The sequence below is a fragment of the Oppia nitens genome, unplaced genomic scaffold (assembly GCF_028296485.1).
Source record: "Oppia nitens isolate AA-2021 unplaced genomic scaffold, nextdenovo-longstitch-racon4-pilon3 scaffold1_pilon_pilon_pilon, whole genome shotgun sequence".
In the NCBI taxonomy this organism is placed as follows: Eukaryota; Metazoa; Arthropoda; class Arachnida; order Sarcoptiformes; family Oppiidae; genus Oppia; species Oppia nitens.
Genome location: NW_026533199.1, coordinates 3731920 through 3757864, shown reverse-complemented (window position 1 = coordinate 3757864; position 25945 = coordinate 3731920). Strand labels below are relative to the sequence as shown.

General features: G+C 17.5%; 1 protein-coding gene across 2 annotated transcripts in view; it reads right to left on the bottom strand.

Annotated features, from left to right (window-relative positions):
* Positions 1 to 25945, bottom strand: part of LOC128952977 (IDLSRF-like peptide) — a 134827-nt gene that overhangs the window by 17422 nt on the left and 91460 nt on the right. For both annotated transcript variants that reach the window (XM_054298458.1, XM_054298456.1), the window contains exon 2: positions 15094 to 15258. In XM_054298458.1, the coding sequence (XP_054154433.1) occupies positions 15094 to 15223 (130 nt within the window). In that variant the 5' untranslated portion in view covers positions 15224 to 15258. The remainder of the gene's footprint in view (positions 1 to 15093; positions 15259 to 25945) is intronic.

Sequence of the window (25945 nt, the reverse complement as noted above, 5' to 3'; positions counted from 1 at the left end):
TGTTAGTTGTAAATATAGTCCTGTTAGTGTACTTTAAGATTAATTTTAAATTGTATTTTTAAATATTTGTTTAAACAAATTACAATTAAAACTATAACATGATGTAAAAAATGTCATTTTTACTTTTTTGCAAAAAATACATATGAAAATTTTTTTAAAATGACATTGTTTATTTACCTAAATATTAGGCGATAATCAATGAAACAGATGTAAATTTTATGATTTTTTATCATTTGTAGTTTTCGAATAAATTAACTTTAAAATTTGTTTTAATTTCGGACAGTTTCAATTGTAGAATACTTATATATTTATATAGTAAGATATGGCTAATTCATTATTTCAACAATTGTATAATCTATAAGGATATAACATTTTATCAATGATATTATTACCCTAAGCTATATACGGTATATTTATTATTATTATTATTATTATTATTATTATTATTATTATTATTATTATTATTATTATTATTATTATTATTATTATTATTATTATTATTATTATTATTATTATTATTATTATTATTATTATTATTATTATTATTATTATTATTATTATTATTATTATTATTATTATTATTATTATTATTATTATTATTATTATTATTATTATTATTATTATTATTATTATTATTATTATTATATTATTATTATTATTATTATTATTATTATTATTATTATTATTATTATTATTATTATTATTATTATTATTATTATTATTATTATTATTATTATTATTATTATTATTATTATTATTATTATTATTATTATTATTATTATTATTATTATTATTATTATTATTATTATTATTATTATTATTATTATTATTATTATTATTATTATTATTATTATTATTATTATTATTATTATTATTATTATTATTATTATTATTATTATTATTATTATTATTATTATTATTATTATTATTATTATTATTATTATTATTATTATTATTATTATTATTATTATTATTATTATTATTATTATTATTATTATTATTATTATTATTATTATTATTATTATTATTATTATTATTATTATTATTATTATTATTATTATTATTATTATTATTATTATTATTATTATTATTATTATTATTATTATTATTATTATTATTATTATTATTATTATTATTATTATTATTATTATTATTATTATTATTATTATTATTATTATTATTTAAATAAGGATGTTTTTATTAATATTAAATATATTATTTATTAAACAGTTCTTTATAATAATTGCTACTGTTTTAGATTTTTGAATTATATACTTTAATAATTGTTATTAATATACTAAAATAATTATGAATTAAATATAATATATTCAGTATATTAAGGCAAATATTTACAGTATACTAATATTTGTAAATAGTATATTTATAAATTTTATTTAAATTTTATAACTAAATCAAAATCAGATTATCTAAATGATTAAACGTTACTAAATAATCATACATTTACTCTCTTTTTTTAAATATAAGACTTTAATATTTTGACAATAGTTTCATAACTTTATGCAGTAATTGTATTCATATATTGAGGTCACGTTTCATCACGTGATGAGAATGACACGTAATGTACAGGTATTACATTAAAAGTCGATTCACTTATACAGTAGATATGGATTAAACTTTTAAATTTATAATTTAAATAATAATAATAATAATAATAAACAATAATAATATTTTAAAGTGTTTAGTTAAGTATCTATAAAAAAAATTACTTAAATAAATATTTTATTTTATTATTTTTATGGTACTTATATCTTATTATTAATATTATAGTCTAATATGAATAAATAACTTTTATTAGATATTATTAAAATAAAATTTGCTAAATATATTTTCTAATCTAATAATATAATAGTCTGATATATATTTGTATTTGATTATATAATTAAAAACAATAATTAAATTAAATAGTTAATTAAGTTAATTTATAAAATATACTGTATGTTTAACATTATTTAATAATATCTTTCTATATCTGATAAAATATAGTTTAAACATTAATATTATAAATTGCTATCTAATATAATCTAAAGGGTCTCTAACCTGTATAGCATAACTGTTTTGTTACAAAAATCTATATATTTTGTTATTAATTTTTAAATTAAATATTTTACTAATAAAAATAATATAATCTTAAAATTATTAAAATAAAGTTATATAAATATTTTTATAAAAATTGAAAATATTAAAAATTGTGTATTAATGTATTATCTAACTTTCATAGTAATTATTTATAATAAAACAAATAAAATTTAATATATACTGGTATAACTAAATATTTAATTTTTTAAATGTAACTTTTCATATTTAAATATTTTTAAAAAAAACTTAATATACAAAATTGCGTTATTTTTAATTTGTTGTTTACAATTACATTATATAAAATAAGAGACAATATATTTTTGCTATTTTTTATTTATTTGCTGACCTATCAATTGATCCAATAATATAAATGTAGTTTAATAATGTAATTTTATACAAATGTTTATATGACATTTATAAAATTTTAAATTAAAACTTATAATAATGTATCAAATATTATAAATTTGTTTACTTTAATAATAAAAATAAAATATAAAATAAACTAGAACTATAATGTTTAATTTAGATACAATAAATAAATACATATTCTATATAATATACACTTTCCTTTTGTAACTTTAATTTACAAATGTTTATCGAAATAATATTATTTGTAAATTCATTTATTTTTATAAAAATTTATTTTTCGAAAAAAACAGTAAAAATATTTCCGACTCAACATTTATTTTCAGATATCATTTATAACTATTTTTTATATTTTATAGACACAAACACAACACACTAACACTGTATGTAAATAAATAGCAATTCGTATGTGAAGTGAATAGTGTTCCCAAATGTCTATTATTTCTCATAAATTAGAGATGAACTTTGAAACTGTTGGCCACTCTATTCAATTCAATTGAGTTATTCATTGGGGATTCAAAAATATCGCTAAAATATATTTTTTAAAACATTTTTTGTTTTAACTTTTAATATACTGTATTACTGTATAATATGAAGTATTATATATAAGTTTAATTAGAAGTATACGTTTGAGTAAAATTAATGAAAAATTTTTATGATATTTTTTTTAATTATAATCTTTGAATGAAACAATTATTATCTTTTGTAAACAAATTAAGTGTAAGCTATTACAAAAAATAACTATTTTTATAAATACTTTTGGTATATAATAAATAATAATATAAACATTCATTAAATTATATTATAATATTGATTTTTATACACTAATACTAAAATAATATCTTACAAAAATTTTTTAAAATTAAATTATTAGCTTTTTACAATCTGATCAAATATCAGTAATTATTTTTAAATAGTTATTTGCTTTTAAAAATAAAATCATTAAATTAAAAAATATTATGTATTAGATATCAATATAATATCAACAAATAAAATCAATTTTCAATTTTATTGAAAACAAATCTAAACACAAAAAATAATGAAATCAATATAAAAAAATTTTGAGTGACTTAGAGATACATTTCTTTGAAATTTTGAAAATCGCCGTAAAGTAAACTCAATATACATTTCAATTGTGCAAAAGGTTTCCGATTTCCTAATATAATATAATTTATAATCAAATTGATTGGAAAATTGAATTTAAATCTAATTTAAAATCATTATATTCTTGTAGTATTTGGTTATTTATTAAATAAATTATTATATTATTTCAAAGAAACAAGTAATACATTTGTTTAAATTTAATAATGATATCAATTCATGAAAATCCTATAAATACTGTATATATATATTCGTTGTTTACAGTAGTTTCAAGATTTCACAATAAACCTTAACATTTATGAACAACTTATATAATGACAATTTTATTCATCATAATAAATGTCAATAAATAGATATTAGTATTATATATAATTATATGTATAATATATAGCAGGCCTTATCAAATGATTATACGGTCCCTTATTTTAAAAACATAATTACTGATCAAGCTAAAAAACAAAAAAATATAATACACAAATTTAATAACTAATTTTATACACTATTGAATTGCAAAAAATAAGAGTAATTAAAAAATTAAAAAATATGTAACAGTGTATTTGAGCTAGATTAAATATATTTTAATAAAACAATCAAAAATCACTATTAAGATATCCACTGATTTATTTATAATAGATAAATTAAATAACCATTTTTATATAATATTAAATTAAATATACTACTTAATTAAAATAAATATGTAACAGTCTATTTGAGCTAGATAAAATATATTATAATATACCATAAGCTTCGACAGTGCATTTTAATCAAAAGTAATCAGAAATCACTATCTTGATCACTGCTGATATATAGTATATATTAATGTTTATCAATTTATACGCGTCTTATTAAAAACATACGCAAATCAATGATAATATTTGTAAACAAAAGATATGATCATTGAGTTGGCGTCGAGTGTATGTCCACTACTCTGTTGGCTGTTATTCAATATATTATTCAATATATATATTATTTCTTTAAAATTGAATTTTATTTTCTACAATAGATTTCTTTTAAGTTTGTTTTCGATAAAATCTATTGTATTAATATTTGACATTTTATTTATTTATTTTTTGTTGAACATTACAATTTGCTTGTAAAATTAAATGGAAGTAATAATAATAATAAAAATAGAGTATAATAATAATATGTATAAGTTGTGTTTTATCGATATTTAAATAAATATATATATATGCAAAGATAAATTTTTTTTTAAATTATACAAAAAATAGTTGTATTAAAGTTAATGTATATAAATTGCTCTAACAGTTGACTCAAGAGATAAGAAAATAGTCTTATACTTGAAATTACAATTAGTTTTACTAACATTATTGTTAAAACTAATGAGTCATTAAAAATAGCCGTCAAATTCGAGACCAATCTTTTAAGTTTGTGGTCCTAATTGTCTGTAAAACACTATATATATAGTATATATGTTTGTAAATACAGTATAACCGTATAAACATACATAGTATCAGAGATAGCGTATAACAAAACAAAAAATCAATATTTATCCAAATATAAAAAAAGTTAAATTAAAAGTAAACACTACTGTATTATACCATTTTTCGTAAATATATTACTATTGGTATAATTAGTTATCGATTTTTACTAATAATTAAATAGTTTTTATACATAAAAAAATATTTTAACTGTCTATGCAGCTATAATAAATATTGTATTATAACCAATGCTTAATATATAAAATTATTATTATTTATAAACATTTTTATAATGAAACTAATTAATATTTATAATTGCAATAAAAATTTATTTTAAAAATTACATGTTAATAAAAGATTATTGTTTTGAATTAGTCAAATGTTTTATTTTTTTAAATTTAAATTATTAAACTGTATTTATTATATTATATTAAAAATGATTTAGAATATAATGTTAGTTTTATTTTATAAACTAAGTATACCATATAATATTTATAATCGAATTTATTTTACATAATCATACTTTTGATATATAATAAAATATATTACTTAATATTTATTTGATGTATACTTATATAAAAAATAATTTTAAATATATTTTAAAAATATAAATCTATTACTTTTATTTATTATCAAATAATTTATTAAAAATAATAAATATTAAATATTTGCTAAATTGAAAATTAATATGAAGTAGATGCTATACATTTAAAATATTTAAATATTTTATTATAATAATTAGTATAGTAAATAATTGTAATATGAATATAACAATTAAACAATTAAAATATGTGTATACAATAAATGATTTATAACAAAACATTTTAATTAAGGTAAGTGCATTTTTAGTATTATAATATAGGAAAATGTCATATATTTTTTAATAATCATTATTATTGTGAGTCACACGTCATCTCAAACAATGTTTTTATTAGTTTTTTTAGTTACCCCTAAAATTTTATGCGTTTTTATTTGCCATTAAAATAAATTCAAGTTTTGCCATTCAAACAAACATTACATAAATGAAAATACGGATAATGACTGTTCGCTATAAAAACAATACGTGAATTAAATATTTGATTATTTTAAATATTCAGATTAACTTTTTTTTGAATTAACTTTTCAAAATACACTATAAAATTAGTATCTTTTTGAATATAATTGATATTATATATAGTTATATACATTAGTTATACAGCGAAATATATATATATATATATATTAATTAGAGACAACATTAATTGAAATTTATAAAAATACAAATTTATAAGTTTTAACAAATAAATACTGTTATAGTTTTAAAATTTAGATATGCATACTAATTATAATTAATAAATGTATGAAATAACATATTAATATGTGTTTTTAGGTTCAACATTATATGTTGAGATATTATATCTTCTTTAGTCATTAACTTTTAACTTTTAAATTATACATTTATCAAAATATTTTTAAAAATTGACTTTTACTTACAATTTATTGGATCAGTTCTTACTAAACATACAATATATTTAACTTTAAACAATTGTTTCAAATATTTTAATAAAGGATATAATCTATAATTAATGAATGTATTATTGCATAATGTGATGTATTAAATTATATCAAAACAGTATAATCAATATAAAATTTTATTATTAGAAGTTAATTATACACAAAAATATGTTAAATTTGAAAATAAATTATCCTTTCCATACAATATAATTATAATATTAACTATTGTCTTGCAATTGATTAATGATATCAAATTAAATAATAATTATATAATAATAGAAACTAATAACCATTAAATTTATAACGTCTTTTACATGTAAAACATTAACACGTTTTGTTTCAATCATTTTTGAATATTTTTCATATTTTATGACATTATAAAACAATAATAATATTTATAAATATATTTATAGTATTATATGAGAATATAATATTAATAAACACATCTTTGAATAAACACATTATGACAATAGAGATATCTCTAAATATAATAAATAATTTGTGAGTTCATATAATATAATATATAAATTTATATATATTTTCTAAAAATAATATACATGTCTGCAAGTTATATAAATAGCGAGACATTAAGCTTAAGTAATGCCGAAAGTTAATAGACATCAGGTTTAGAAAAGTTGTGATTTTATGGCTTAAATCTGATGCCATTTGTGTTAAACTATAGCATCACGTAATCGTTATCTGATATTCAAAGCCATAAACATTTAATTGTATTTATTGTTATAGTGTGTATGTATTGTCTATTATTCACATCACTAAACAATCTTTTTGATTAATTTATGTTTGTATTGATTAGAAAATGAATTATACATTAATATACAAAAAGTATACATTATTTTTAGTTTATATCATTGGTTCTCTAGTAAATGATTTTAGACTACTTTATGATAAAAAGCACTACAAAGCTTATGGTGTGTTATAGACTATAACTTATAGTACTGTATATTTGATCAAGCTCAAATAAACTGTAACAATTTATTTTTTTATTACTCAGTATTAATATTAAATGATTAGTTTTTAGTAATATTATAAGTGTTTTATATTTTTGTTTTGTTTTTAATTTTAATCATCAGTACAGGTAATGTTTTTTAAATTAGGGACAGTCTATTAATTTGATGTATTTTATTTCTGATTTGGTATGTGTGTCATTACAAATAAATATTTCAATGAAATGTATTTTATTAAATTTAAATTTATATATTAAAATTTCTAAACTTATTATAAAAATAATATATAATTATAAGTTTTAAAATATTTACTAAAAGTTTTAGATAGATTATTAGTTAGTAATTATTATACTATAAATATCAATAATATAAATATTTATTAATAACTTATAAGTTTTAAACCAAAGTTATTCTGCTTTCAAAACATATTTTATGACAGACAGACACACACTTCCGAAAGTAAATGTAATTTTTATATAAATATATTAATTGTTTACGTAGTAGTTATGTATTGTATTATATAATAATAAGTGTATAAAAATAAATGAGTTATTGTTAGTTTATGTTGCATGTATACTTGTAATATATCTTGTATATGTCATTTTAAATATAAGATTTAAAAATAATTTTCAATAATAAACATTAATAAATATATATTTATGTATAATTTTCTGTACACAATATTATATAATAAATTATAGCATATCAATGATAAAATAGTTCACATCGAGACGTCATTCAAATATATTATAAATTGCAAATAATTTGATTGATAACAAACACTGTTAATAAAAAAAACATTTCTCTTGAAAACTACTTATAAATAACAAAATATTTTTATTGTTGTTTTTACTTAAAATATAAAGTAAATAACTTATAGTTTTTGCCTTAAACTCAATTTTAATAGAAAATATGATTAAACTAGAGATGGGCAAATAGAAAGTTTCTAATAAATTTCACTGAGAAAGTTTCTAGAAAGTTTCTCAGGAATAAATTTCTATAGAAATTTAACTTTTTTGTTATACTATGGGATCCCCATATCTATAGATATTGTAAAACTATAAATATATTAATGAGACATATAATACTATACATATAATATTATACTATATAATGTAGATTACTGTATAATACTATATTATACAAATGGGATACCTATATAAATAATTATAATTATTTAATAATAATCAGTTTTGTAAAATTTTATTCACTATTTTATTATATTATAGTTTAATATATTTAAATAAATAATTTTTTTTACTTTAATTAATAATTAAAATACTGATACTAATATTTAAATATTACTTATAAAAACAATGTTAAAGATAACAAATATCGAGAAAACAAAATTAACCATGGGGATACCATAAATAGAAATTTCTTTTAGAAACTTTCTAGAAATTTCTCTATTATTTTATAAATTTCTCTTTTTTGCCAACACTAGATTAAACACACCTTTTATGTTAAAATAAACTTTAAGACAACTAACGCTTTAGGTATTAGTTGAGATGAAAATGCTATTAACTTATGTATTGAATTAAATAATGAAAACTAAATTTTTTAGTTTACATATTATTTTATTATCCAATATATATTCTAATATTTAATATTATTAGTTAATTAATTTTAGTACATATAATACAATATATAAAAATACATTCACTTACATATTCATATTGTATAACTTTATAAGATAATTAAATATATGAAGAGATTGTTTTTTGAAGTTTTGAAAACTGTTTTGTTTGCAAATATTGCATTTCAAGTAAATACTATAAAATAGAATATCAATCATTATCTATATATCTATATATAGAGTAAATAATTATAAAAAATACTGTATAAAAACTCAAATAAACTAAATATTAATTTTTGTTAAAATTTTTAACTTTATATATATATATATATATRTGTGTATTAACCAAGTTAACCATACAAAATACTATAGAATAAATTTTTAAGCATTAAGTGATATAGTTTCTAATAATTAATGTTTGATATAATAATACATAATATGCATTACATACAGTATTATTGACATTTTCATGTACTATAAACTTATCTACTGTAGTGTCATTTATAAATACTTCAATATGTTAATTAAAATGCATTAGTTTAATAATTATCATATATTGACAATTTTTTAGAGACAATAATATATCATATTATAAAATGAATAATACAATAAATAAATTATTATTGTATAGTATTATATTTTGCGTGATCTTAACAATTAAACAATAAATTAATGTATTTAATAGATAATTTTACGCATATATTATATTTTCGTGTATAACTGATATTAAATAAGTTAACTTTAGTCTAAGTTTTTATAATAAATAAAAACAATGCTTTAGTGAGACATCTGTTTTATTTCACACTTACAATAAGATTTATTGATTTTTTTTGTAAAATTATCTATAAAATTACAAAATCTTTAAAAAGTTATTTTTTAATCAATTAATCCTTTAGTATTTTCTATATTAATAATTTTTTACATTTTTCTGCACACAATTTTTTAAATTATAATTAACACATTATAAAATTTGGTTCATATGACTATTATTATAGTAAATAATATTAAATAAATTTACAGATAAAGTTATTTCATATAAAATACTTTTCCAAAAAATATTTGAATTAAAAATAGAGTAAAGAAAAAATAATTTAGGAGTAAAATATACAATAATATAAATTACAAATAAATGCATTAATAAACATATGGATATAAATTAACAGTATTAATAAAAAATCTATTAAATTATTATGCATTAAAATTATAATATCATATAATTTAGCATATATATAAATATGTAAATATTAATATTGAAAATGTTTTCAATTGAAATATTAATAAAAGTAGTAATAAAAGCAAAAAATTAAAAAAAAAGTTTYATTACTTAATTATTTAAATTTTTCAAATATTGTATTTTTGAGTATAAAAACTAAAAATATATACTCCAATAATGTACTTGTAATGTATTTATTATTATTAGTATTTTATAATATAGTATTATGATGTATAGTAAAAGTAATAATTTAATAATAGTTAAAATATGTCACAGCATACTAAATAATTTTTACAGTAGTCTACTTCTATAGACAAGAAATAATATAATCAATAATATTGAATCTAATAAATTGTAAATAACAGTATACTCTATATATAATATAATTTATATATTTCAAAATTATAATAACATTCAACAACATTGTCGACAATTGAATCATTAAAATTTATGAGTAGATATTGTAAATTCAAAAACTGTGTCATTTTTTAAGACACTTTTAGTAGAAACTTATAAATATTAAATGTTTTGTGGGACCGGAGGCTCTCTCCTCTAGAGTTATTACATCAAAAAATAAAAGTACTGATAGTTATTGATATCATATTAGAAATGAGTGACAAATAACACAACATATTGTATAATATAATGTATAGTTTGATTGAGTGGGAGAGTGGGGGTAAAAGCGAAAGGACGACCTTTCAATATATTCTGTTATAACTTATAAGTAAACAAAAACTTTATTTTATCTTAAAATACACTTTAAAAAAGTTTTTTCTTTTTTAAATATTAAATAGTTATTAAAATTTACTTAAAAGTTTACAAAATAAGAATTGACAATAAAATTATAATTTAATATATTTTATATTAATATTTACAAACAATTAAAATCTGAGTTACAATTGCTAATTCATTAGTATTTCAAATTATTTAAATTAAATTTAATATATTAATCTTCATTAAATATTTAAACTTTGTTTTACTGTTATCGGCACTGATCTCAATTATAATATTATACCTACAATAAGTATAGTTATATAAAATTAATTAGTTAATTAACAAAATTAAGATTAATTATTTTATAAAATTGTATATTCAGAGTATTTCATAAATGTCAACAATATAAATTTCAAAATTATCTTCAATACAATTGTCCATGGTGATTAAATATATTGTCATTTTAATTAAACTTAATATTTTTTGGAGTTTCTAATAAAACTAATATAATTAATACTAATTTAGTATTTACTATTGAATTACTATAAAAATGTATTAAAATAGTGTAGTTTATGTTTTATTTACATTAATGATAATCATAAAAAATTATTTTAATTCTTATTTATTATTAAAATATTTATCTAAAGTTTTTAGCAATTTTTAAATAATAATAATTTCTTTCTTTAGTTTCTTTACTATCATAAATAACTAAAATTATAATCATTGACTAAATATAAATAAACACAATCGTAATGTTGTTTTAAGTTAGATTAACATTTATKAATAAGACATACACTGACACTATTGACAACCCCAACCCCTACACATATGTATGACACCCACATAATACATATCCTCTTWCATATTAAATTTCAAATCACTATAGGTTTGATATAAATATCAATAGTTTTGTGTGTTTATGAATCTGTAAATTAGAGATCAAAACAAATCGGATAACTGAGCGCACAATAAGTATAATTTATTAAATAAAAGGAAACATTAATACAATATTAATAAATAAAAAAAGATAACAAAATAATCAGTTAGTATTGTAAACATATTTATTAAATACAATTTATTTATTTATGTAGGTTTTAGTTTATGTTATTGAATTAATACTACTTCAAAATATATGAAATTGATAAATTTTATAAAAATATTAATAAAACTTAATAATAATAATTGTTATATAAAGTTGAATAATGTAATTTTTATTCAATTTCACATTTAATGAAAATCATTGTATAAATATTAATATTGTTAAATAAATAACAATTTTTTCTTAAAAATCAATGTAAACATAAGATATATTTATGTATATTTTTTTGTTATTAATTTAATATAATTAACAAAATAATAAGACAATACAATTCACAAATGAAACTATAAACTTACTTTAATTTAATTGTATAATTAATTGACGTCCCAAAAATAGATGCATTTGTTATTTAATTATTAAACTGGTTTTAATTTAGTTTTGTTCGYATCATTGATGACTTTAATCACATTATATAATAAAATAACTAAACATTAAGTATTACTTTCTATTACTTTCTTTATATAAAATGATTTAATTTAATTATTTTATAAGAAGTTTTCTGCTTTTTTGTTGACTAATGTTTAGCAAAGTATTCATTTGTAACATTGATTTTTACATTTAATTAGTTTTAACTATAATATCCCATTTTAGCTCTTATTTTGTGATATTTTTATTCAAATTACATATAAAGTATTATTATATTCATATATATTTTTATATTTAATTATAGGTTATATTTTTAAAATAAATGTATTAAATTAAAATTTAATCTTTATTTAAATATTTTGCTAAAAATAATATAATGTAAACAGATAACATTAAATATAAAACTACAAAATAAAATTATATTATAAAATTTTATATTATAATTTATTTTTAAAATATAAATACTTAATATTATTTTAATAAAAACTAATCTAAAATATACAATTTTTTTAGCTTAGTGCTAATGAAATAAAATTTTAATTTTTTTTGTGTTTATTGTGATTTTCTCATGATATAATTTATACTAGTTTTTGTAACTTAAATTTTCACATAAAATCTTTATTTATCAGACATTATAATAGTAATTAAATTTATTAATTCATAAATTATAAATTTAATCTATTTAAAACACTCTAAATTAAGTTTTATAAAATTAATTTTTATATTATATAATATTATATAATACTAATTACTATTATATATTTATATTTAGTATAATATACAGTATTTTATATTTATAATAGTTTACTTTACTTCAATAATTTAGTTTTTTATTAGAAAATATAAAAATAACTGAATTATATTTTAAAATAACATTTTTTAAATGTGAACAAAATATATAAAATATTATATTCTTTAATTGAGTACTCATTTTATATTATTAAACAGTATATATAAAATAGAGAACTGATTTTAAGGCTTAGTGTACTATTCATTGGCGTATTTTATTTAAATTAAAGTCAAATTATTATTTATTGAATAGTTTTGTTTTACAGAAAACATAATTATTAAACAATTACATATTATTATAGTAGATATATCTATATATTTTTAGTTAATCTTCAATAAACCATGTTTAAACTAGATTTGCAAAATTTACAGTTTATTTATTAAATTTATAAGTTTAAACATTATTTAAATAAAAATATAAAACATAACCAACAATCTTCTAGAAATTGTCTAGTTTTTATATTATATTAATTAGTATTTATATATTATATTATTTAGTAAATGTAAAATTTCATAAATCATATTAATTTTTATTTTGACAAAAATAGTATAAAACTTATTAATTTTATCAATTTTAATAAAATAACAAATTTTGTTAAAGAAAAAACCAATTTTCAAAAAAATAATATATGTGGAAATTACAGTATATTGAAATATCTTTCAAAACATTTTAAAAATTGTATATTAAAAATTTTGTTGTTGTTGTCGTCGTCTAACTATACTTATGTGTATTTTTTGATATAATTGTAATACATGGCTATAGACGAGTCTCAATTACTTATATTTGTAGATAAATAAATACTGTGTTGTACAGTATATACTGTATATATTGGTGAGTCTACAAATGACTTAAGCGATTATGACCCTAACTGTACATCAGATCATCAGATATTACATGTAACTCAAACTTACATTTATATTATTATTATTATTATTATTATACACTAAAGTATACAGTGATACACACTGTATTAAATACAATACATTACTATACAGTATAAGTAATATTATAAAAAATAATATATTCTTTATATTTTCTTCCGACTCTCAAAGCTATCATAAAATTTTTAACTTAATTTGTATTTATATATACTTTGCATTATATGTTATGAAATATAGTCTAAAACTACTATATCTGATGATATTAAATAAGTTTTCACACAACTACTTTTTCAAAGATAGTCAAGAAAATAATATTAAACTTTATCTTTTAAAAAAATTATTTGTAAAATTAACGTCAAAAATAATTATAATAAAATGAAACATATTGAAAACTTTTTAAATATTATAAGTATTAAGAATATTATTAATTACTGTCCATAAAATATTTAATTTACTCAAGTGTTTGAAAATATATTCAACTTATGTAATTAATTTAGCATAAATAATTAAAATATATAAAGTTCATCAATAGTATTACGTATATTAAAATATAGTTATTTTCATAATAATATTTTATGTTAGAATAGATATACTTCAGATTGTTTTATTTAACGTCAAATCAATTTCAATTCATAAACATTATACTTAAAATCTATTATATAAGTATTGAAGTGACAATTAAAATTTTATTTTAATTAATAAATTAATACACTATATAGTGTACTTGTATAATAATATAATGAATTTAAATATATAATTATAGTTATACAATTACTGTACAATCTTTTAGTTATATATATATATATCATAAAATTATATTTGTAAATTTATTTATTTTGTTTAATTATTTATTTTAGGTATTAACGCTATTGATTTATATTTATAGAAAAAATTGTTTGTTTTTATCAAAAAAGGCATTGAAAATAATGAATAATAAATACTAAAGAAATACAAACACAGAAAAAATCGTTTAATAGTTTGCTATGACTTACCCTCGCGTTTAACATTTGCCAAATTTCGGTGCAAAACATGAGAAAAGTCGATAAGATATGCGCCTCGGGTCAGACCAAACAAGACAAATACAATAACATTGACGTGTGAGGCCCGGAGCAACATTTTCATTGCTGTAATAACTGTTATTTTCTTTTAAATATTTACTTAAATATATATATATATATATATATCAACCGGTAAAACAAATTTAAAATTTGCCAATGATTTAGATCTTATATATATTAAAATAAGACTTTTTCTTAAAAAAAGTTTCACTTAACTTGAGATTCTTAACAGAATATTCTTTACTCGACAATTCAAAACTGGGTTTTATTATAATATTTTGTTTGTTGATTATATAACTTTTACCTATTATTATATAAACGACTGCTATAGAAGTGTATATATATATATATATATATAAATAACTTATGATATGTCTCTGTGCTAACAAAAAACACTATAATAGCGATACAAGATATAGCTTTTTGTATGTGACTTATTCTGATAACTATTTTCAATGATATGTGAGATATATATGTGTTTGTATGCAGTGGTAAGGTCTGAATGTTTAGCGCAAACCCCGAATAAAAATTTACTGCAACATCTCATAACAGGTCTGTGCTATGAAATTGGGAGCACTGGTAGTGTCGGTAAGTCTAAGACAGCGCACATGTGCACCGATACAACACATACAGTGTAATACTGTTGATGCCAATGGCATACAATTACAATGTCAATGGTATTGATATACAACATACAAGTAATAGCAATGAAAGTTTATCTTCTCATTTAATCTATATCTATAATCTCACTTATAAGCGGCTCAACGCCTACATTGTCTAACAATTTTCATACAATACAAGCAAATCGGATCCCATTGTGTAATGAAGGGTTGGACACCTGATTTGTGGCCAAACTATTTAGTTTTACTTAATCACGTACTCTAACAACACTTCAATGGATTCGTTAGTTAATTGAATAAAAGAAATAATCAAAACAATTGAACGCTTTGTTACTCTTTAAATGTAATGCAAGAATCAGTATTATTATTAACGGGACTCAAGACATACATTGATTGCAAACAAACAAAAAGTCTTTTTCCGAAACATTGTTTTTAGAGTAAAACTCAATATCCGTTCATTTAGTTAAAGACTTTTAATTCATTAGTATTTATTTGTTATAATACAAGTGTTGTACAATTTATTGGTTTTTACGTCGTGTGTGTGTCTGTATAAATATACAGATATATATATATATATGTATGTATGTATGTWTGTGTGTGTGTGTGTGTGTGTGTGTGTGTGTGTGTGTGTGTGTGTGTGTGTGTGTGTGTGTGTGTGTGTGTGTGTGTGTGTGTGTGTGTGTGTGTGTGTGTGTGTGTGTGTGTGTGTGTGTGTGTGTGTGTGTGTGTGTGTGTGTGTGTGTGTGTGTAWGTAAGTAAGTAAGTAAGTGTATGTGATTATTACAACGGTTGTGTTTTTTATTAGCCATAGAAATGAAATAAAGCAAATAAAATTAGACAACAAAACAAAGTGAATTTATTGTTACAATTATTTTCTATTATTATAATATAAGCATTCAATATAAACTTATACTTGATTTTATAAATTAATACCAAAAATATACTTTGTATGCAATAATGTCATTAATTATTCTTGTGGTATATATATATATAATTATACATATATTGATATTCTGGGAAATATTATTTTAATGAATATATATTAAAGTCAATTCCCAAAATTAAAAGTAATTTACTTTTGCTTAATTATTCATTTACAATAATCAATAGACATTGGATTTTCAAAATTATTTTATGAATTTAATAACAATTTACTATTTTATCTTAGCAACATGTTTCTTTTTTAATTTTATTATAAAATTCTGAAAACTTAAATTAAAAAAATTATTTCATATCAAATTACAGTACATAATAATAAAAATGTTAAAATTTTACATACAATTGATATCAGTTTATTTGTATTTGTGTTAAATTAGATCTGTTGTCAACTGATATCAATTATTATAATTAAAAATCATAGTTTTCCTATCAAATACAAAGAGATTTTTATGATAATAAACTTAAATGTTTATTATGATTTATAATAGTTGATGAAGTAAACAATTAAGATACTGTAAATATATTGTAATAATTGCTGGAAAATAATGAATGAGATAAACCATCAAAAATGCTATTATTATTATTATTATTATATATATATATAAACAAAAATGATTTGACTGTTGATTTAGAATTAATGTTATTTTTGCTAAATTTCTTTCAGCTAATTATAAGTACAAGCATTACATAGATGTTTGGCCAACGGTTACAATCAATTAATGATTACAATGTAATGCACTTTATTTGATGAGATTTAATAACATTTTGACGGTTATCCTACAATTTATTATTGTTTTTTACTCTAACTTTACATAACTATCTATTCAAACATTTTATCTATGATTTCCTATTCATTAATAATAATATTGATTTTAATCAACTAAATCAAAACATTTTTATGATAAACACTTCATCAACTTATATATTGTGCGACAAATAACTCAATATTTCTGTTGAGTAAATAAAAAATAAAATTTATTTGCAAAATACAAAATCAATCATTAAATGTATTTACCTTTATATTTGACTAAAATCATAATATATATATATAAAAATAAATTGTAACTGAAATTTATATCATATTCATAAAAAACAAAAAGGAAATTGTTTCAACTTTATTATTTATAAAGTAGTTTAATGTAAGACAACTTTGTAAAAATAACTAAATTAAATTTCATAACATTTTTAGGGTGTTATATAATAATTATAATAATAATTAATATTATTATAGAAGTATAACATTAGCTAATCTTTTTTCATATAAAGTAATTTTTTTATAATAAATTTTACAGCAAATTAGTAATATGTTTTAAAAATTTATACTTACATTATCTGATAAATTAAAAAAACCAAAAAAGACGTAAAGAAAAAACAAAACAAAAATATCTTTTGTTACAAATTGAAACGTGAGTTAAAAATTAATAYGAAAAAAATATACTGTTATTTAGTTATAAATTTACATTATATAAGAAAAGTATTTACATTATTACATTTTAGTATAGAAATAATAATAAAAATAACTTATAACTGTAATGTAGAATCTCAAGGTTCTAGAAATATATTTTATTATTAATATAATACAATTGATTAACATTATCAACATTTATATTCATTTAATAACATTATTAACATAAATTAATATATTATATATTTAGTCAAAAATAGTAATGTATTGCATGATCGTTGCTTTTTTTAAAACACTTTTATGGTTTATAGTTTTATTAAATTATAAGGCTTATATCTTAATATTTAATTTTTTAATTAAATTAATGTATATACTTTATTATATATATCATCAAAATGGTAGTTCTTAAAATTTTTATAATATTTTATCTTAACTTTTAATTTATTATTCAATTTATAAAATATTATTTTTTACTATAAGAATCATTATTACGTAACTATTTTTCAAAATACATAACTACAGTATGTGAAATAAAATTTATCAAAAATTTATATCATATAATATTACTTTTTTTAGTATAAATTATAGATTATATACTATAAATAAAAAAGAAATATATATATATATATTGTATTAAAACAATGCGATACAAAAACATTAAAAAAAGACCAGTAATGTTGTTATTATTAATGACTTATTGAAGGGACGCCTACAATATGGTCCTTCAAAGCATATAAATATATGAATACAATTTGTTTAATAAGTTTTTTAGATGATTTCCTTTTTCTAGTAAAAATCCATTAAAATTATTAAAATAATTATTGTCCATAAAATATTTGTCATAACATTTTGTTAACAACTATATACTATATATTTATATTTGCAAAATTTATTACTTTTCTGATTTGTAACTATTAGTAATGCAATTTAATTTGTAATTGATTGAAATATCACAATATTCACAATTTATATAATAATAATAACAATATTAATATTGTAATAACAATAGCAATAACTCTTCATACACTTTATTATTTGATTATTAGAGGTAATAATTGAGATTATTATAGGCCGACATTTTCAATATAATTTATTATCACTGAAACTTTTTTAATTATCTAATATTATATATCATTTACTTCATATATGTGATACTTATAATGAAAGATAAATATTATAGATAAGAATGAATAGTCATATATGTATTATACTGTATAATATGTAATCACAAAAACAATTTTGATGTCTTAAAATCACACTTTCTTAATAATAATATCTTATTATATGATATGATATAAGATTTGATGAGAGAAATGGTGAGACAATTCGTGACGATTAAGAGTTTCACTGATTTTTTTTTGTTTTGTTTTTATCACCACTTTTATTATCTTATATTATTATTATTATATTATTCATTTATTTTTGTTTTTGTTATAACCTTTGCTGTAAGTTTTTTTTCTGTGGGTGAACATCAATATTGTATAAAAATACAAAATTATTATTACAGCTATACTATTATGAAAGAATATACAACAATACGTATACACACAGTATATGTTAAACACTACCAGTTATGTGCATTTTTAATGCTATTTGTATTAAAAAGATTTTTAAAATTTATTTATACATACAATATATACAGTATATAAAGTTTATTTATGAATACTAAGTTATATAAGAATATTGAGTATACTTGTATTTTACTTGTATATACTATTAATATGTATACTATATAATACACTATAAATACCATATATATTATATGTCACATACAGTATAATGTGTGTGTATTTCTTATTCATATACAGTATATACAGAATATGTATAAACAGTACATATAGTAAAATATATTATATTTTAGTATAATATTATACTTTAGCGTCAATTGTCATGCATTTTAATCCTGTATAGAAATATTTCATACTTAACACACACACACACATAATATGTTTATATTAATATAAAAACCAATTCTTTAAATATTTATTATAATATTGACAACACAGTTAACGAGACAAAAGAAATGTTTAAATTTGTAATAATTAAAATAAACTATTTATCTATAATACAAATACTCAATAATTTAATAATATTTTTATACGAAATATATATTATTAAAACTATAAAAATAAATATATTAAATGTATTACTTAATTCTTGGGGCACATTATGAGCACCAATAAGATTGACATTCCCTATGGGTCTTATGTCCTAAATTTTTATACACATTTTAGTTTTTTATTATTATATTTATTGTGAACAATATTTATTAATAGTGATAAAGCGATAAATACAATTGTGTTTGTAATACAATTTTTTTATTATAGTTGGTTTATATGATGAGCCTTAAGTGGTAATCAAAGAAATTTGTCACAAAAAATTGATTTAAAACAAAAATAGTAATTTTTATTTTGAAAATACAAGTATTGTGTATATACAGAATGTTATTAAATTTTTATCATTTGTATTACATTTTAATAACATCAAAACTAATAAGAGAGTTATAGATAGAAATTAAATATTAAATTCTAGTCTATAATGCAGTTTATATGAATGTTTACAGAATAACAACAATAATTTTTTATATACAACAAATAATAAAAACATTTTATATATTAATATGAGTTATGCGTTATATAATGAATGTCAGATATTTGCACTCATAATATTAGTTTTTTAAATAAGTGGCACACAATTGCTTATTGTGTCAGTTTTGACTATTTATAGACATTATAAATGTAACATTATAAAAAAATCACTTTTAGGTGTTTTGGTTAGTCATTGTAATTGGTTATATATATATATATATATAAAATATATACATAAGTTAATATTTTGAAAATGTTTAGACCCGATGTCATATTCACATGGATTAGTGTAGGTATCAGTAATAGAAATGTCTTACAGTTTTAGAGTCGCCTACTGTGTGACTACTGAATGGCACGGATTAAAAGTCCATCACTCATGTAAACCATGGATACTAACGCTCAGTCAATCAGATTAACTCTCTTTCTCTCTCTGATTGCAAATATCAAAGTGTTGTCTTTTATATCACTCTTTATCTAAGAGTATAAATGTCTTACTATTAGAAAAAGTAATTTTTGTAATAATTGTTTTTATCTTTGTTTGTAAGTTATATAAGAAAACGGTTAGTCATTAAATATTAATTGCTATGGATTTACACACAAAAACGTATTTTAGATAAACCCAGACTTTATTTTATCGATGAGTTCTTGACATAAACAGTGTTTGATAAACATATTAATATCAGATAATGTTTTATTAAATAATTAAAATAATTAAATATAATAAATCTATAAAATTTCTAATTTCATTAAAAGAGATAATGAAAATTATAATTTCATACCAGAGTATTAAATTATATTATAATTAAGTAAAATATAGAAATATTTAAAATAAAAATTTTTAAATAAAATCTAAATAATTATATACAATATAAACATTTTGTATATAATTAAGACATAAATTTAGGTATTTATGTATTTAAAAATAAATTTAGAGATCATCAATTGATATAAATTATATATTATCTAAATATATTATACAATTAAAGTTCACAAAATTAAATTAAATCTAAATATATTTTGTTGTTGAGATCTATAGTCAATATATAGTAAATATTGTAGAATATAAAACAAGTTATGTTACAAAATGTCATCTTTTAAAATTATAAATTGTAATTAACGATTTATTAAAATAAAATAATTTAAAATAAAGTCATTTATTATTTATATGATATAATATACTTTTAAAGACTTTTTAGATTATATGTAATAATAATGTGAATACAGTATATTACATAAGTTATAAGTATTTATTATACACTAAAATTTACAAATAATTAACCAAAAACATGGTGTACGCATAAATAAATAATATCGCTTGCAAAAAAAATATTTTTAGTACTTAAATAAATTATATATATATATAAATATATTTTAGTAATTTATATATTTGTAAAATAACTTTTAACATAATTATTATCATTGATGTAATAATATATTTATTTAATTTTGATGATGCAGATGATATGTTTACACATTTAATGAAATTATTATTTGTATTAATATTTTTAAATACAATTTTGTATAAATTTTACATAAAATATTATTTATATATATATATATATATATACAATATACATAATTGTTGCATACTTAAAAATAATTAGATTTTGACTTTATAATATATTGACATTTTTTAAATAACTCAGTTAATAATTAAAAAATTACGTATGTTTAAAAATGTTAAAACTAATTTTTGTTAAAATTTTTATTATAATACATTACAAATATTATACTATATAATAATTTTATTAATAAATTTATACTATTATACTAAATTCTACTATTTAAGCATCAATTATAATAATTTATAATTGGTGCTTGAAAGATATTTTTAATAAAAATAACTATAGATTATATTTAATATATTAATATCATAATATCTATAGTATTGAAAAATATTTTGTTTCAAAAAAAAATATTTTTTATACTAAATATACTGACTGTAAATTGTAAAATATTTATTTGACTAGACATTGTTATAGTTAATACTAGTATATAAAATAATGTCAAACTTCAAGTTTTATATTATAAATAATAGACTAAAAAAATCTATTGACATTACTTTGAATACTATATACTGTATAATACTTTATTACTATAATATCAATACTTTTTTTGATATACTGTACAATACCTTATAACAAATATACAGTATATACGGCATTAGCTTATATTAGGTTTAAATATAGGAATTTTTAGGATATATATTTTTAAAAAGTAGTTTCTATAATAAAATACAAAATAAAATACTTAATATTATAAATTTTACTAGATTTAAGAAAAATTGATAATTTATTATTTTTGAAATTTATTTATACAGTTAAAACATTTTTTGCGACAGTGTTATCATCTGGAGTTGATATGCTTAACAATTTTATTGATCTCTAAATATATTACTAACTGTTCAAACATTTGTTTAATAACACGAGTGATCACCAGATAGTAGTAATGGCCCGATATGTTGGTCTCAAATACGGATAGTTTTTAATACAATATATTATGATTGCGTTAGACGTGTGTGTTGTGTGGGAGTGCAGGTAAACCAATGAGACGTTAGACTAAAGGCATACTTTTTCTAACCGAAAGGTGTACTATAGATCATATCATTAGCACATCTATCACATCAAACACTATTAAACTAAAGAAAACTATTTACTAAATAATAATTTAAATTACACTGACTTTACATATAATCAATTGATTTTTTTTTAAATAAGTTGATTCATGAAAATATAATTATTTCATTGAAAATTTATTGGTATAACTCTGGACTCAAAACAGTTGATCGACGTTTAAACTAATAAAAACAAAGTAAGTTAAGTTTAACATTTTTGTGTAAATATAAAAATTACATTTTTATTTACAAAAAAAATATTTTAATTTATATTATTGTTTCAATGTTGAAATTGTTTTCATAATATTATTGATTAATTTTCTTAACAAGAGTTACTTATTTATTATTATTATTAATAATGAGGACATTTATTTTTATATTTTTAATATATTTTAAACTATAAATAAATTTAATGTTATTTTTTACATAATTAATTATATATATATATATATATATATATTGATAATTTACAATAAAAATAATTACTTATTATACAGTATAAAATATATACAATAATTGCTATTATTAGTAAAATACATATACATTTAATCTATAATTAATTTTAAAACTAGGTAAATATAAATCAATTTATCAATAGATTAATAATAAACTCAATAAATTTATTGTTRAATTCAATATATTTTTATTACGTAAGTAATTGRCATTTTATAAGTATATTTCTAACTATTTAATATTAAATATTGTGTATTTGTATAAAAATATAAGTTATTTACCGCATTTAAGATATTTTTAATGAAGTTTTTTTTATTTATAATTTATAAATTTATAATTTATTTTTTTACTTATATTTTTGTAAGATTTCATTTGTAAACGTAATATGAAATTATTTGTATGACTTATTTTCAACTGAAAACAATATCATTATTTTGTGCAATTTTTTCTAAGATTATGAAATAAATTGTTTAAAATACAAACATTTCATATTTTATATATTTATAGTTGCTAACTGTTTTATAATAGTTACTGAAAGTAATAAAAAAATTTAATACATTAATATAAATTTAATATATTTAAATGATATAAATTAATATTATAAAAATGACAAATTTTATGATATACCTGTAGTTAATTATAATATAAAATCATAAAATATATCAATTTATAAAAGAAATCTTTAATAATATGACAAAAACAATCTCAAATGATATATATATATATATATATATATATATATGAATTATTTTTAATATGTATTTATTTGAACTCATTTGTCAATGTCCTAAACTGGTCGACAGTTTATTATTATTTGTTATATTTAATTCATTTATCTTAATATTTGCAAATCATTGTAAAATTTAAAGTTAGGTTACTGTAAGTTATTGTTAGCTCATTGAAAAAGCTATTTGATTAAAAACAATCATTTATTTAAAACAACGACAAAAAACTTTCATGAAAATATTCATATACAGTACATATAATATTTAAATTTTATATACAGTATTTAATATATAAGAAATTTTAAATTATGAATTTATTATAGTATTTAAATCTAAAAATAACTATTTTGTAATAATGTTTAAAATTCATGTAGTAGTGAACTTTGACCAATAAAATTAAAAAAAATATGCAACGAATAAATTGATGATTTTTGTTTAGACTCTTATTGTTTATTTAAATTTCTATACAAATCTTAAAATTCAATGAATTGTATGATTTAAAAGATAAAAAGTTTTGTTGTTTGACGTAACGAACCGATTGTGACGTGAAATACAATATAAATCATCGGCCAAAAAGTGGTGCAACAAATATAATGGTTAACCACAATAGCGCCTATAATGTACATACAAATAATAAAACATTATTAATACTATAAAGTAAAATTGATTTGTCATTTGCTTATCATTTACACATTTTATACAAATTTTATTATGTCTAAGATTTATTGATTTAAATAATAATATAATATAATAAATATTGTACTATAAATACATTTTTTTAAATTTAAAATATTTAACTTTTTAAAAATATTAATACACAATATACATTGTTCATGGTATTAAAGTTACTTATCATAGTTTATTTTTTTTTTAAATTAACATTTTATCTAGATAAAAAAATATCAATAGAATATAAATAATTATGTATTTTAAATATTAATCTTAAGTTTATAGGCATAATAGAGGAAATGTCAATAGTTATAATTATTATAAAACTTTCAGAAATTAACTATTAATAAATTCATTATAAACTTTATTAATATAAAATATTTCAAAAATAAAATTTATAATCACCTATATATTTAGTAATATTTATTTATTCAGTATTATTAATATAATATATCTAACGACATTATAAATATAATATTTATAATTAAAGCGTAAAATAATAATTAGTTATTATATTGAAATAAATTATTAATTTTATTTATATCTAACTTAAAGCTTCAAACGAATACTTGTGTATAAATGTTTAAAATACTTATCTATTGACTCATACACTCCCACACATCAATGTATACGTCTATCAAAGTCTATAAAAGTCAACTGAATTTGTATATCAATTGTAAATTACTATATTTTTACAGTTATTTAATATGATCATATTTAATATGATTGGTGTTTTTTATTTAATTACTAATATAATTATAAATAAGCAATTA